Genomic DNA, 14495 nt, shown 5'->3' on the forward strand with positions numbered 1-14495 from the left:
TACACAGTCCCTCGTGTTTCTCGGAGCCCACTTTGACATGGTGAGGGGCACCATCTCCCAGCCTGAGGAGAAGGTTTCAGTGGTCCAAGACAGATTTATTCTGGCACTCTCTTCATCTCATCTCCATGTTTCCTCCAACAATGGAGGTCAGACAGCAAGGACCAGCTCATCTATCTTACACCAGCCATGAGGGTATCCCTCCTTTGGTGGGTTCAGCGGAGGAATCTAGGCCATTGTCACTCCATTACCCCATCACATTGGTCACAATAACGGCAGATGCCAGCAACATCTACGGCAAGTTATTTCCCATACGTATGCTACCATGGAGTCTGTCAGGAAAAATTCCCTATCAAATACTTACCATAGTTTTCCTTTCCTGATGAACTCCATGGCAGCAGTCCTCTATAGTAGGCTAGCTGCGGAACACGGCCGCTGTCTCAGAGCAAAGATTTATGGTAACAGAGTCCTATAGGGTAGTAGTGGAGGCAGTTCTAAACCCATACGTATGCTGCCATGGAGTCCATCAGGAAAGGAAAATTATGATATTTCCATTTTTTTATTGTTTTCTAAATTAATCCATGCTTAAAATTTCTTATAAGGATTTCTTTGTGTTATTTTATCACTGATTGCACATTTTAGTTTGTGCAATAACCACAAAGGCTAGACACTGTTTAGGTGATTCTTGTTTTTTTTCATAGTTATATGTGAATTACGTTTTTTCTAGATTCTGATTTTCTACTTATGTTGCATGCTTTACCCAGGCTTCTACCTATGGAACTTATGTAGTAAAGATATAATTTTCACCAAATATGCATTCACTTCAAATACCCAAACAAGTTCAAGTGAATTACAATAATCAGAAATGTTGTCCATACCATCTTGAGTATATGAAGATATTTCAAGCTTTGATGAAAACTACTACTTTAACATATTAGCACCTGTATAGGTGCAATAATAAAACTGTCAATTTGCTTGAGATGACAGTTGCTTGATCAGGCAGGTCTTAGTTGGATTGGGAAATTGACTTTTGTCTATGGCAGCAGAAAACTCCCTCTGACCATTTTAAGGGAAACATAATTAAAACATTTGGCAGGCTTGCGTGATCACTATTGGTGCCCCCCAAGATATGCAGTGATAAGGGGGTGTCTTCCCAGCTATCCTTCCCCTTAACTCATCTCTTCCTTATTCAGCTGACCATTTACATTTTGATCAGGAAAACATGCAGGTTTTCTAGCTGATAAACATGCCTCTTGGTAATTGGACCATCATTTACATTTGTTGTTTTTTTTTTTGCTTTGGTACATGTGACCCATGGCAGTGCCATCCCCTCATACCATTTGTTTGACGTCTTGCGTCAAACAATTGGTCTTGCGTATTAATTTAGAATATGGATAGTACTTTATTTTAACATTTGGCCATTGACATCAATAGGGTTTTCATTTGGCAGCTGAACATTATTTATGTTTGCCAAACGTGCCTCAAAACAATCTCAGGTATGCGCAGATGATCATAACTGTTAACTCGTTCTGTGATGTAACAAATGGAATTATACTGAAAATGCTTTGCATATCAGGTTGAATATTAACCACTGAATTCAATTGATTTTTAACATTTTTCAGCTAACAGCACAAATGGTCTTGAGGATTGCCACTGAACCAGTCTTACCATTTAATGCTTTGGACATTGCATTAGAGATTCAGAAACGCATTGAAGGTACTCCATCAATCTATTATGGCTTGTTGATTCCTTACTAAAATATATATTGTTTCATGGTTAGGATGGTTGAATTACTCTGCACTTTCCTGGGCAAGTTAAAAAAAAATATTTTTCAGTCAAATGTTATCAGTACTTTTCAACAATACTTTATCAGAAGATATGAAAAAGTCACCTTTAGATAGAGACTATACTTATTTAGATTGTTATATTATACAATGCTTTACAGGGTAATCAAATTGTTCCCTACTGATTTACCCACCAATAGATAAATAGACTGAACTTGTGGGTGAACTGGACTGTGATAGGAAGGAAACACAGGATAAAAATACAAAGTCTATACAGATAGGTCATTTGTGCGATTCAAACCCAGGACCCAGCACTGAATTTGCATTTCACTGAATTGATAACTAAATGACCAGATTTCCTTCTTGCCACACCTCCAGCTATTTCAACCAGAGACAAGTATCTCTACTGCCACTACATGAATGACTTCCCACTCCTGTGTTGCTAGGCTGCTGGCAGCTTCCTACATTCTAGTAACTAAGGATTATGTGTGAGGTGGTCACTTGTCATTGGTTGCTAAGACACACATACCTTGATTGTTATGGTGCAAAAAAAATAATAATAATACCGTGGGGTTCCCTCAAAAGTCATACCAGACCCTTATCCTAGATAGGGGTCTGGTATGGATTTTATGGTAGTGACCCATGCATAAACAAAATACCCCGGGGAATCTAAACCAGACCCTTATCCAAGCATTCAGCTTGGCTGGTAAGGAATGAAAGGGATAGTGAACATTTGTCCTCTCCCTTCTGAAGCATACCAGGCCACATGACCTCAAGATTAGGGGGTACATTTCCAGGGGCGACCCCCCGGCAAAGCACCTTGCCTTCATATTGACAATGACAATAGACACTTCCCCACTCTGACCCTGTGGATATTGGTATCTTCAGGGAGGACTTATTGGAATAGGGAAACACCCTGTTATATAAAGAGCTTCCAGTTATCACAGTAACCCTGCTCATACACAAAAAAAGCCATACAAAGTAAATACACACACCACACGGTGACAAATTCCTTTGTTTAAATAAGTCACCATCTTCAATCACCTGGTCAAGCAATTTAGATCCATGTCAATCATGATTAACAACAACCACCGACACGATAAAACAGAACACACCAACCCACCAAGATGATCTGCTTCCTACAAACTCTCACTGCAAATTACATTTCCCTAGCCAGTGCCATGGTGTAAAAAAAGAGGTGGGGGATGCTGGCTGATGTCATTGACCAAATATGGTCAAGACCATATATAGTCAATGACATAACTTAGGATCCCTTACCCCTTTGTTTACATTCAGATGCCTGTTGAGGAAATGTCATTTGCGGTAAGAGCCCATCAGGAGTCGATCATCTCAGTGTATTGTTTTTGTGAGTCAATTGTTTTTTATTTGTATGTGTGTTTTATATATTTGTTTTTTGTTCTTTGTTTTTTTTATGTATATATGTTGCTTGAACTGGGTGGACTAGTGTCTTTTTTCAACCAGATTAACTATGTAAAGGGTGTCCATATTTGATTTAGTGGATAAAATAAGAAACATGTCTATTAAGCACCATCATCCCTTTAAACGGGATACTTAGTGGAGAGAAAATGCAGGATGGGATTTTTTTAGGTGCGATTAAATTTTATTTACAAAATGCGGTTAAAAAACTTTAATATATTGATTAACCAAGTATTGGTATTCAACATATAATTGCACACTGGGCCCATTATTGATGGCATGATGGAATGTTACATTTAAAACATGCAGTTTTTCACCACTGTTTCACAATTGCAAAGAATTTAAATTTCTGGGCAATTTTAACATCCTGTACTCTGTATGATTTTTTCAAAGATTTATGATGTTTTAATATTCTTAACACCCCAAGTCCAATTTTTATGCAAATAATTTACATTTTTTGGGCTAGTTAATGTTCTGTGCTTTGGAAGAATATTTGTGTTGCTTTATGGTGTGCTGATACCAATAAAATTCAAAACCTAATTCTTAGGCAGCTGTTTCCTAAAGATAAACATTTTTACATATTTTTTTGGCTGGGTAACTATTGTGTTGGCCATTGATGTTTTCATTTCATTAAGATTCACCTTAAATGAAATGAACAAGTTTTTTTTTATATACGGTATTTTGGCATTGTTTTCTTCAGTTTGGATTTTTTTTTGTTTGCTTTCATGCTGGCTATATTATGCTGTTTGTATTGATTGTATTGCTGTATTGATACTTAAGCACCCTGCCATGATTTAGAAATACTTTGGATACATGTTTATTAAAGTGGTGAGGCCTAACAATGATTCTTTAAGAAGAAACTACCAATTCTCATTCCCTGACTCTGAGTTTTGTGGCCAAAAAAATACTTTACATTTTGGCAGTTCATTTGTACACCTTTTTTCTTCTTTTTGCCACAAGAGGAATTCTTTTCTTCTTTTTTTTTTTTTTTTTTCTTGTTCAAATTTTTTATTGGTAACATATTAATAAGAAACAAGGTGTAATCATTGGAAAATACTGAATATTACAGAATATACAACAAACAAGGAATACAAACAAAGAGGTATTGGTTACAGGGGCACAAAGCGATATAGGGTGATAACGAAATTATGCAAGCACAAGGCCTCCAGGGTGTTCAGAGGCACCTGTGGCAAAGGCACTTTTTCAAAGTGAATGCAGGGGAAAAGTATCACTTTGTGGGTTTGAGATAGTCAAAAAGGGAGAAATGCTACACCAATATATCATGCTACCAATGGTGTACTTTGGGGGGGGGGGGGTGAGAGAGAGAGAATAGAGAAAGAACAGATAAGAAAGGGAGGAAAGAAAAGTGGAGAAAGAGCTGCGAGATAGAGAAGTCGGGGGCACCACACAGGCCCAAGTTTTGGAGTACTATAATCGTGAAGGGGGTTAAGGTTCTAAGAGAGATTTGTCGAAGTACAAAGGTAGAAATTGATCAACCCAAGTTTGCCAAATTTTAATATGCTAGGGAATTCTATCTTAAATAATGGCTTCAATTTTACCATGTATCATGGCTTGGGTGATTCTGTTTTTAACTTCAATAGATGCATAATTTAGGGGATTTCCAAACTCTAGCTATCGTTTGTTTGGCCGCAGTAATAAGCTGCAGAAGAAGACGGAGTTGAGCTCTAGTGCAGTCTAAGAACCTTACCCCCCTTCATAATTATAGTACTCCAAGACTTGGGCCCGTAGTTCAATAGCACAAGGGATGGTTCAGGGTTGAAAGAAACATGGAGCAAAGCAGAAGCCATACGGAAGATTGCTGTACAAAATTGTCGTACGACAGGGCACGTCCACCAAATATGTGCATGCGTGCCCTCCCAACCACAACCTCGGAAGCACACCGGGGGGGTAACTTGGCAAAAATGTTGAGATCCTTGCCGGGACCAAATACTAAATCATAAGGACTTTATAGTTTGCTTTGAGTGCAATGATGTTTTGAGAGGAAGTTTTAGTGGTGGCTCAGATACCTTCCCAATCCTTTGTATCCAGGTCAATTTCCAGGACCTTAGACCACTGTGCAGTGTATGATGGTAAACTAGATGGCGGGGATGTGAGGTGACTGTATATATGAGATATGATACCTGGGGCGTGTGGGTCTGAATCGAATATGCCCTCATATATATATACCTACCTACCTATAAGCTGTCTAGAGATGAGTGTGTGCATGTGATTGATTGAGCAAAATGAGCAATCTGAAGATACCAAAAACACTCTCTGGGAGGGCCTTGTGCTTGCTCTTGCAAGGCTGGGAATGATTTTATGGTGCTGCTGGTGACAAGGTCACGTATGCGTCTAAGTCCCGAGAAGGACCAGGCTTGAAAAGAAGCTGGGTCATTAAAAGCAGGGTAAAAATTTCAGTGGTTGAAGTAGGAGAGTAGTGGGGTATGAGGGAACACTAGTTTAAAAGGGCCTCACCCACAGTGATGTCTCGGCTTTTGCATGGTACAATGTAAGCTGGGCTAGTTGGGCAGCGTGGTAATAATGTAAAAAGTCGGGGACCTTTTTCTTTTTTAACCACTTAATGATTGAGCCTCTTCCTTAGATTTACTTAGAACCCCCAAACATTATACATGTTTTTTTCTAAAACCCTAGAGAATAAAATGGCGGTCATTGCAATACTTTCTGTTACACCGTATTTGCGCAGCGGTCTTACAAGCGCACTTTTTTTGGAAAAAATACACTTTTTTGAATTAAAAAATAAGACACCAGTAAAGTTAGCCCAATTTTTTTTTTATATTGTGAAAGATAATGTTACTCCAAGTAAATTGATATCCAACATGTCACGCTTCAAAATTGCACCCACTCGAGGAATGGTGACCAACTTTTACCCTTAAAAATCTCCCTAGGTGACATTTAAAAAATTCTACAGGTTACCAGTTTTGAGTTACAGAGGAGTACTAGAATTATTACTCTCACCTCTCTCACCTAGCTCTGAGGAAGGGGGTGCACCCCCGAAACGGGTTAGCTACACCCCATGTTCTGTGCATGTCCATGCATTGTTTTTATGGCCTTTTGTCAGTTGCATTTTGTGAGTACCCACTTTTGTATAAAATATTTTTATTATTAAATTATCTTTGGTAATGCACTAGGTGTGCATGCCTTCCATTTCTGTTCTTCTTGAATTTCTACAGGTTGCATGTTTTGAGCTACAGAGGAGGTCTAGGGCTCAAATTATTGCTCTCGCTCTACTGATCATGACGATACCTCATGTGTGTGGTTTGAACACTGTTTTCATACACGGGCGTTACTCACTTATGTGTTCACTTCTGCACGCGAGCTCGACAGTACAGGGCTCATTTTAAATTTTTTTTTCCTTATTTATTTTACCTTTTATTTTTTACCTTTTATTTTTTATTTTTACACTGTTATTAAAAAAAATGTGTCACTGTTATTACTATTACAAGGAATGTAAACATCCCTTGTAATAGAAAAAAAAGCATGACAGGACCTCTTAAATATGAGATCTGGGATCAAAAAGACCTCACATCTCATATTTACACATATGCAATAAAAAAGTTCTCATTTATATATTCTGCATTCAGTGCAGTGTAGACTATATATACAGTGCATTCGGTGGTGTACAATATATAATACACTTCAGGTGGTGTATTAATATATATATACAGTCTAGTATATATATATATATATATATATATATATATATATATATATATATACTCTGCATTCAGTGTAGACTACATATACAGTGCATTTGGCAGTGTACATTATATAATACACTTCAGGAGGTATATATACTGTATATATATATATATATATATATATATATACAGTCTAATATATATATATATATATATATATATATATATATATATATATATACACATATATATATATACTGTCAGGTGTCAGGACTGGGCTTAGCCCTTCCTTCTCTGAGCTGGCCGCTCAGCTGTCGGCTAATTGCCAGCTCCTATTTCCCTATTTCTCCACAGTGACTCACCTGTTGATGATACCCTGCTCATCAGTCCTGCCTACTTAAGCCATCCAGCCCAGATGATCTCTGCCTTTGCCTTGGTCACATCTCTAGAGACGCTCTCCTGTGTTCCTGTTAAAGACTTGCTTGGCTGGCATTCTTTCTGGCTCCAGATTCCGCTTGCTGTTCTAGTATGCTCATCGTCTAGTACGTTTACTCTGTTTACCCTTTTTTTATTATTATTAAACAAGTGGGATTTAACTGTACTTCTGTCTCAGTCTGATTCATGGTTTCTGACATATACTCTGCATTCAGTGTAGACTATATATACAGTGCATTTGACGGTGTACAATATATAATACACACTCGGTGTACACAGCATATAATGCAGTGCAGCCAATGTACAGTACATAATACAGTGCAGGCGGTGTACACAGTATATAATACAATTTGTACAGTTTCTAATACATTTCAGGCAGTGTACACAGCATATGATACAGTGAAGCCAGTGTACGGTATATAATACAGTGCAGGCTGTGTACACAGTATATAATACAGTGTGTACAGTTTCTAATACTCTTCAGGCGGTGTATACAGTATATCATACAGTGTAGTGTGGTGTGAAAAAAATCCCAATTATGTTGTCCGGAAGGCCACCAAGGAGAGGCAAACAGTCACAGGCCACTAAAAAAAGGCAAGCAGCCTCTGTGTCTACAGTGAAAAGTGGTGGTGGCAGACATGGTGCATCCTCTGCAGGCGGGTCATGCTTGTCCTTTTTTTCTGCTGCTGGTCTTGTTATTGAGCCACAACATTCAGAAGAGATGGTGGAGTGGATAACTAAGCCATCGTCATCTTCCTCATTCTCTGTCACCTAGGCTCATACTAGTTTGCCTTCCAACACAGCTGCCAAAGCAGCCTATTCCATCAGCTCCTTGTCCAAGGTTACTCCTTCTGTAGCCCCACCATCATGCACGGAGGAGTCACCAGAATTATTCAACCATAGTGTTGGTTACATGCTGGTGGAGGAAGCACAGCAATTTGAAGGCTCTGATGTTGGTTCCCAGGTTGAGGAAGGGAGTAACGTGAGCCTAGAGAGAGGGGGTGCCACAGAAAGACAAGAAACTAGCAGTCATGTTCCCCCAGCTGCAGCATACTGCCAAGTTTGCTCCAGTGACGAGGAGGGAAGGGATGATGAGGTCACTGACTGTACTTGGGTGCCTGAGAGAAGAGAGGAGGAAAGTGAGGAGGAGGATGCACAACTCCAATGAAACAGGATGCCCTCCAGGGGCCAGCTTAAGGGCAGCCACCCTATTGCATTACACCACAGAGCTCCACAGGTGCAGAGTGCTGCTAACTTCCAAAATTTCATTGGTGTGGGCTTTTTTGACATGTGCAGTAGATTGCAGTATGTCTGAAGTGGATCTAGCATAGCCAGAACAGCACCTTCTTGGGCAGCACATGCTTGACAAGTTATATGACGACCTGCCATGCAGTCCATTGGCAACAGCACCTGAAAGACCCACATAATAAAAAAAAAAGGACAGACTTCTCCTTGCTTTTCCTCTGTGATCTCAACACCTACTATACCACCAGTCCTCTCAAAAACCTGGAGGAATGAAGGTATAGTAATAGGTGCCACAAGTACTTGCAGCCAATCTGCTAGCAGTACACCACCAGTTGATATAAGCAGGCAAATTTTGCTAACCTATTTGCGTAACCTGCAAAAGAAAATACTGTGCCAGCCATCCACATGCTCAGCATCTAAATGCTAGCTTGGCCAAATTGCTAGCACTACAACTGCTGCCTTTTCAGCTGGTAGACTTGGCCCCTTTTCGTGAATTTATGGAATGTACAGTGACAGGTTCCAAAACAAATTTTTTTTCACGTAAGTCAATTGCAGCTTTCTACCATCTTGTGGAAGGCAATGTTTTGGCCTCGTTGGACAGGGCAGTCAGCAGCAAGGTTCATATTACCGCTGACTCATGGTCCAGTAGGCATGGTCAGGGAAATTACCTTTTCTACACGGCACACTGGGTAACTCTGTTGGCAGCTGGGAAGGATGTCAGACAGGGTTCAATGTTGGAGCTTTTTCCACCACCACGCCTCCAAAAAGCTGGTGGTGATTCTGCCACATCTCTACACCCCCTCCTCTTCTTCTTCCTCTATGGCCTCTTCTGCAGAATTGTCCTCTAAACCAGCAGTGCTCCGTAAGCGTTCAAGAGGCTACGCAAGCAATCAGGATAAAAGATGCCATGAGGCACTTCAATTGGTCTGCCTAGGGGACAGGAGCCACACTTGGGCAGAGATTCTGTCAGCTCTGCAGAGGCTGGCTCAGAAGTGGTTGACGCCATGGCAGCTTGAGCCAGGAATGGTTGTATGTGACAATGGCACCAACCTTCTCTCCACCCTGTGATAGGGACACTTGACCTATGTTCCATGCTTGGCACACATCCTGAATTTGGTGGTGCAGCGTTTCTTGACCAGGTACCCAGGCTTACAGGAACTTCTGAGGCAGGCCAGAAAAGTCTGTGGCCATTTCCGGCAGTCATACAATGCTAGTGCTCGGCTGGCTGACATTCAACGGGAATTCAACCTGCCCACCAACCGCCTCATTTGTGAACTGCCCACCAGGTGGAACTCAACATTGGCAATGCTGCAGTGGCTGCACACACAGAAAACGGCCATAAATGAGTACCTGTATGAGTATGGCACCAGGACAGGCTCATGGGAGCTTGGCTTCTTTCGCCATGCCAGTGGCTACTGATTGAGGAAAAAATATAAAATATGTGAGAAAAGTTGCGCTACTAGTGACACAAAAAAGTTCCTAGAAAACAGCAGCTAGCATCAACAATGTGACAAATTGTGTATAGAATGAATAATAAAAAATGCAGCGCTAAAGGAATACAAGCACCCCCACGGGTCACCTTAGGGGTGAATATTTAACTGGTGAGCAATAAGTGATGAGAAATATTACAACTGTACAAAAATGACTAAAAGTGTCAAGTGCATAAATGATGATGGGTGAACTCATGTGTACATGGCACAGACAAGTGCTTATAGTGCATACAGTCATATGAAACAGGCTGATCCAGATAATAATAAGACTGTGATAAACACAAAAACAAATCCCCGGGCTCCTCTATGTACAGATATATAGTCTGTTGGAGAAAGCAGTGAATAATATTCTTTCTGATGATGAAAATTATGTAATATGGGAAACGACTTCCACACACCTCAATCTGGGATGTGCATCAAAAACAGAGGGAATGAATACTCTTACCCCAAAGTGTGGACACACACGGCAAACGGTGGTGGGTCATTCAAGCATGAAATGATCATTTCCAGCAGGTTCTCCAACCAGGACCATTGCAGTTAGGTGATGTGTACCTGCATCCGTATCCAAGAGGATCGATGGTAGATGTTCACGGTAGGGGCTCCAACTGACGGGTGTTTGTAGTCATCCGACCAACATCCAATTGACTGCACAAATCATGGGAAAAAAGAAAAAAGGGGCCTCCACATAGTGCAGATGGATCCAAGATAAAAAATATTTATTTGATAAAAGCAGAAATAAAAAACGTACAGACCGTCAATCAAGATGTGTACATGGAGTGATCACAAAAAATAGTAAGAACAGCGTGATATAAAAAGCACAGCAGGCTATGTACCCAACATGTTTCGAACTAACGTTCTTCTACTGGGACCTTTTGAGGAGGCCATAAGGATGGTGAGATGGTGAGCAGCGACAATGCATGCATCAATGACACTGTCCCTCTAGTCTTCCTGCTTGAGCACACGCTTTGTGGAATCATAGACAGGGCACTTGAGGCAGAACAGCGAGAGGAAGAGGAGGACTTCCTTTCCTCTCAACGTCCCTTTTATGCAGATAGCATTCCTGCAGGGCCACCAAACACACAGAAAAAAAAGAAGGAAGAGGAGGGGGATTGTGTCAGCATGGATGTGGAGGATGACACGCAGCAGTCTTCAAGGGATGTGTCAGACTTCTACGTACCTGACCAATGAGCCCGGTTGGGCAGAGGGTGGTCTCCCTTATGTGTCCGACTCGCAGCCCCTGGTAGAGAAGACAGGTGGCGTGGGTGTGCGGAGTGATAGGAGAGCCTGGTAATAAGGATCCTGATGCTGGAAGGTATGGGATCTTCAGAGAGCAAGTTGATAAACAGGAACACTGGCAATGGGTGCTGAGCAGGAGCAGAGCGGGCAGGTTCAGATACAGGCCAGGTTCAGCAACAGGCGGGCAGCGAAACACAAAGGAGCAGGCAGAAGCGAAGTCAAACAGGCAGAGGTCAAATGCAGGCAGAAGTCAAGGAAATCCAAAAGGCAAGCCGGGTTGTCAGGAGATCAGGAATACAGATATGGGTACAGGAGCAAGGTCACAAGGAGCTGATGATCAGGCAGCACCAAGCAGAGTGTACAGCAGACCTAAATAGGCTGATTGGCACCAAACGCCGCACACGTGTGTGCGCCAATGCACACAGGTGCGCACACCCGAACGGGCGCGTGCCCGAAACCCGGCGCACACACCAGTGCCCATAGGATTATGCAGACCAGTGCCCATAGGCGGACATGCACCAACGCGCACATGCGCGCATCCGAGCACCATCGTGCACACCAGGGCAAGCCGGAGCATGCACACCAGTGACCACCGGAGCGCACACACCAGCACACACAGGAATGCGCATGCCAACACGCACTGGCGTGCACTGGCTCCAAACCAGGTAACCTCTCTGACAGGATGGTTTTCAGTCCCCAGAAACTCAAGGAGTTGTACGTGGCTGGGAGGAGGTAGTGCCTGACAATGTCATCCTCAGTGACCCAGCGGACCCAGAATCTCATGCCTCTGAAAACTTACACTGCATTGGCTTACTGATTCTGAAAAGCCTGCAAAAGGACCCTAGGATTCATGGTATCAAGGAGAGGGATCATTACTGGCTGGCAATCCTTCTTGATCCACGTTACAAGGGTAAAGTTGCTGAATTCATCCTGCCTTTGCAGAGGGAGCATGAAACATCTTCAGGAGGCTTTGAAGAAAAGTTTGTGTAATGCCTTTCCAGACCCTGGGAAGTTACCATTTCCTGGTTCTGGACAACGTGTTTCTGAGGCTTTGTTCGATCAGAGAAGAAGTGGTGGAGAAGGTGGCCGGCTGACCAATGCTTTAAACAATTTTTCAGTTCTGCACCATATAGACCATCGCCCGTGTCTGCATCATAGGGTGCAGGAATATCTAGGGGCAAGAGTAGACTTGGAGACCTTTCCAACAGAGCATCCACTGGGTTACTGGGTCTTGAGGATGGACCACTGGCCAGAACTTTCTCAATATGCAGTCGAGCTACTGGCCTGTCCTGCATCCAGTGTGAATCAACCTTTCTGAATGATCATTCAGTGCTGCTGGAGGGTTTGTAATGGATCAAAAGGTGCACCTGTCCACCGACTCCATTGATAGGCTCACATTTATAAAAATGAATCACTCCTGGATCAGCAGTAGGGATGAGCCGAATACCCCCCGGTTCGGTTCGCACCAGAACCTGTGAACAGACCGAAAATTCACACGAACGTTAGAACCCCATTGAAGTCTATGAGACTCGAACATTCAAAATCAAAAGTGCTAATTTTAAAGGCTAATTTGCATGGTATTGTCCTAAAAAGGGTTTGGGGACCCAGGTCCTGCCCCAGGGGACATGTATCAATGCAAAAAAATTTTAATAACGGCCGTTTTTTCAGGAGCAGTGATTTTAATGATGCTTAAAGTGAAAAAAAGTGAAATATTCCTTTAAATATCATACCTGGGGGTGTCTATAGTATGCCTGTAAAGTGGCACGTGTTTCCCATGCTTAGAACAGTCCCTGCACAAAATGACATTTTTAAAGTAATAAAAGTCATTTAAAACTGCTTACAGCTTTAATGTAATGTCCGGTCCCGGTAATATGGATGAAAATCAGTGAGACAAATGGCATGGGTACCCCCCCAGTCCATTACCAGGCCCTTTGGGTCTTGTATGGATATTAAGGGGAACCCCGCACCCAAATTAAAAAAAGGAAAGGCGTGGGGCCCCAGGCCCTCTGAACAGCAGTATACAGGCGGTGCAAACAAGACAGGGACTGTAGGTTTGTTGTTACGTAGAATCTGTTTGTAATTTTGAACTAGTACATTTTTAAAGTGTAGCTCCAGCCAAAAAAATCTATTTTTAAGCTTTTTGGAAAACATAGGGAAGGGTTATCACCCCTGTGGCATTTGTTTTGCTGTCTGTGCCCCTCTTCAGAAGATTTTACCTCACTTTCTGTCCCAATGTCAAATGTTTTTTGACAATTTGGGTTTTTTAGTGAAACAAGGATTGGTGATAAAGCATCAGTGGAAAGGAGAAAGGTTTTTCCCATATTAACTGATATGACCGATTTCTGATTGGGACTCTACAACAAAGTTAATACTGCAGCTGCAGGAACAGATTCACAGGACTCAATCACTGTGTTTAAAATGTCCGTTCAGTGAAAAATTTATTATTACATGTTATTTTATACATAGATAAGAAAGGGGTGGTGTGAGATGTTATTAAAAGCTAACAAATAGAAATATATTATTAAAAACTAGCGAATAGAACAATTGCAAAAGTAAAACCTTGAAAAGGAAGGGGGGAGTAGAGAGCGTTTAGTAGAAGTGTCTGTGTGTTAGGTGAAGGTTACAGAACACATTTCAACAGTGAGAACAAAATGGATTCTCTTGTGCTTAAATGAACAGTACAATGAATGTCCATGTCATTTCCCCCCTTTTGTTTATTTGACACCATTCTTCTCCGCGTTACGTTCAGCCGATTGCTGGTAACTCCTGTTACATTGGCGCAGAGAGACGGCGTCCTGTTCAGCTCTCTCCTAGCTTTCTCACAATAATGGGTTCATTGGGGCTGGTGGTACATTTGTTGGTACAGCAGGTAGTCACACAGAGGCATAGCCTGATGAGGAAGTAAATAACAAACATGAGAAATAGGAACATCACAATGTAAGCGCCTAGTTTCTGTAACCATGTTGCTATGCCATATAAAAAATCACCAAAACCTCCTAAACCCTGAAAGGGGTTCCATCCATCTTTAGCAATATCTCTGGCCTTATTCTGTAGTTCTCTTATCTTAGCAAGATGCCCTTTAATAATGTCCTCATTATCAGAAATGTATATACAACAGTCAGTGCGAAATATCTTACACATCCCACCTTGAGCTGCAGTGAGATAATTTAGCGTTAATCTGTGCTCTAATACTACTTTTTTAAGCTGAGCCA

The 14495-nt window shown here is 41.7% G+C and overlaps 1 protein-coding gene across 2 annotated transcripts in view; it reads left to right on the forward strand.

The window, feature by feature from the left end:
* Window positions 1-14495, forward strand: part of NAALADL2 (N-acetylated alpha-linked acidic dipeptidase like 2) — a 2111880-nt gene that overhangs the window by 1893431 nt on the left and 203954 nt on the right. For both annotated transcript variants that reach the window (XM_073626241.1, XM_073626242.1), the window contains one exon: window positions 1620-1713. In XM_073626241.1, coding sequence (XP_073482342.1) covers window positions 1620-1713 — 94 coding nt within the window. The remainder of the gene's footprint in view (window positions 1-1619; window positions 1714-14495) is intronic.

Source organism: Aquarana catesbeiana, linkage group LG04 (genome assembly GCF_042186555.1).
Source record: "Aquarana catesbeiana isolate 2022-GZ linkage group LG04, ASM4218655v1, whole genome shotgun sequence".
Classification (NCBI taxonomy): domain Eukaryota; kingdom Metazoa; phylum Chordata; class Amphibia; order Anura; family Ranidae; genus Aquarana; species Aquarana catesbeiana.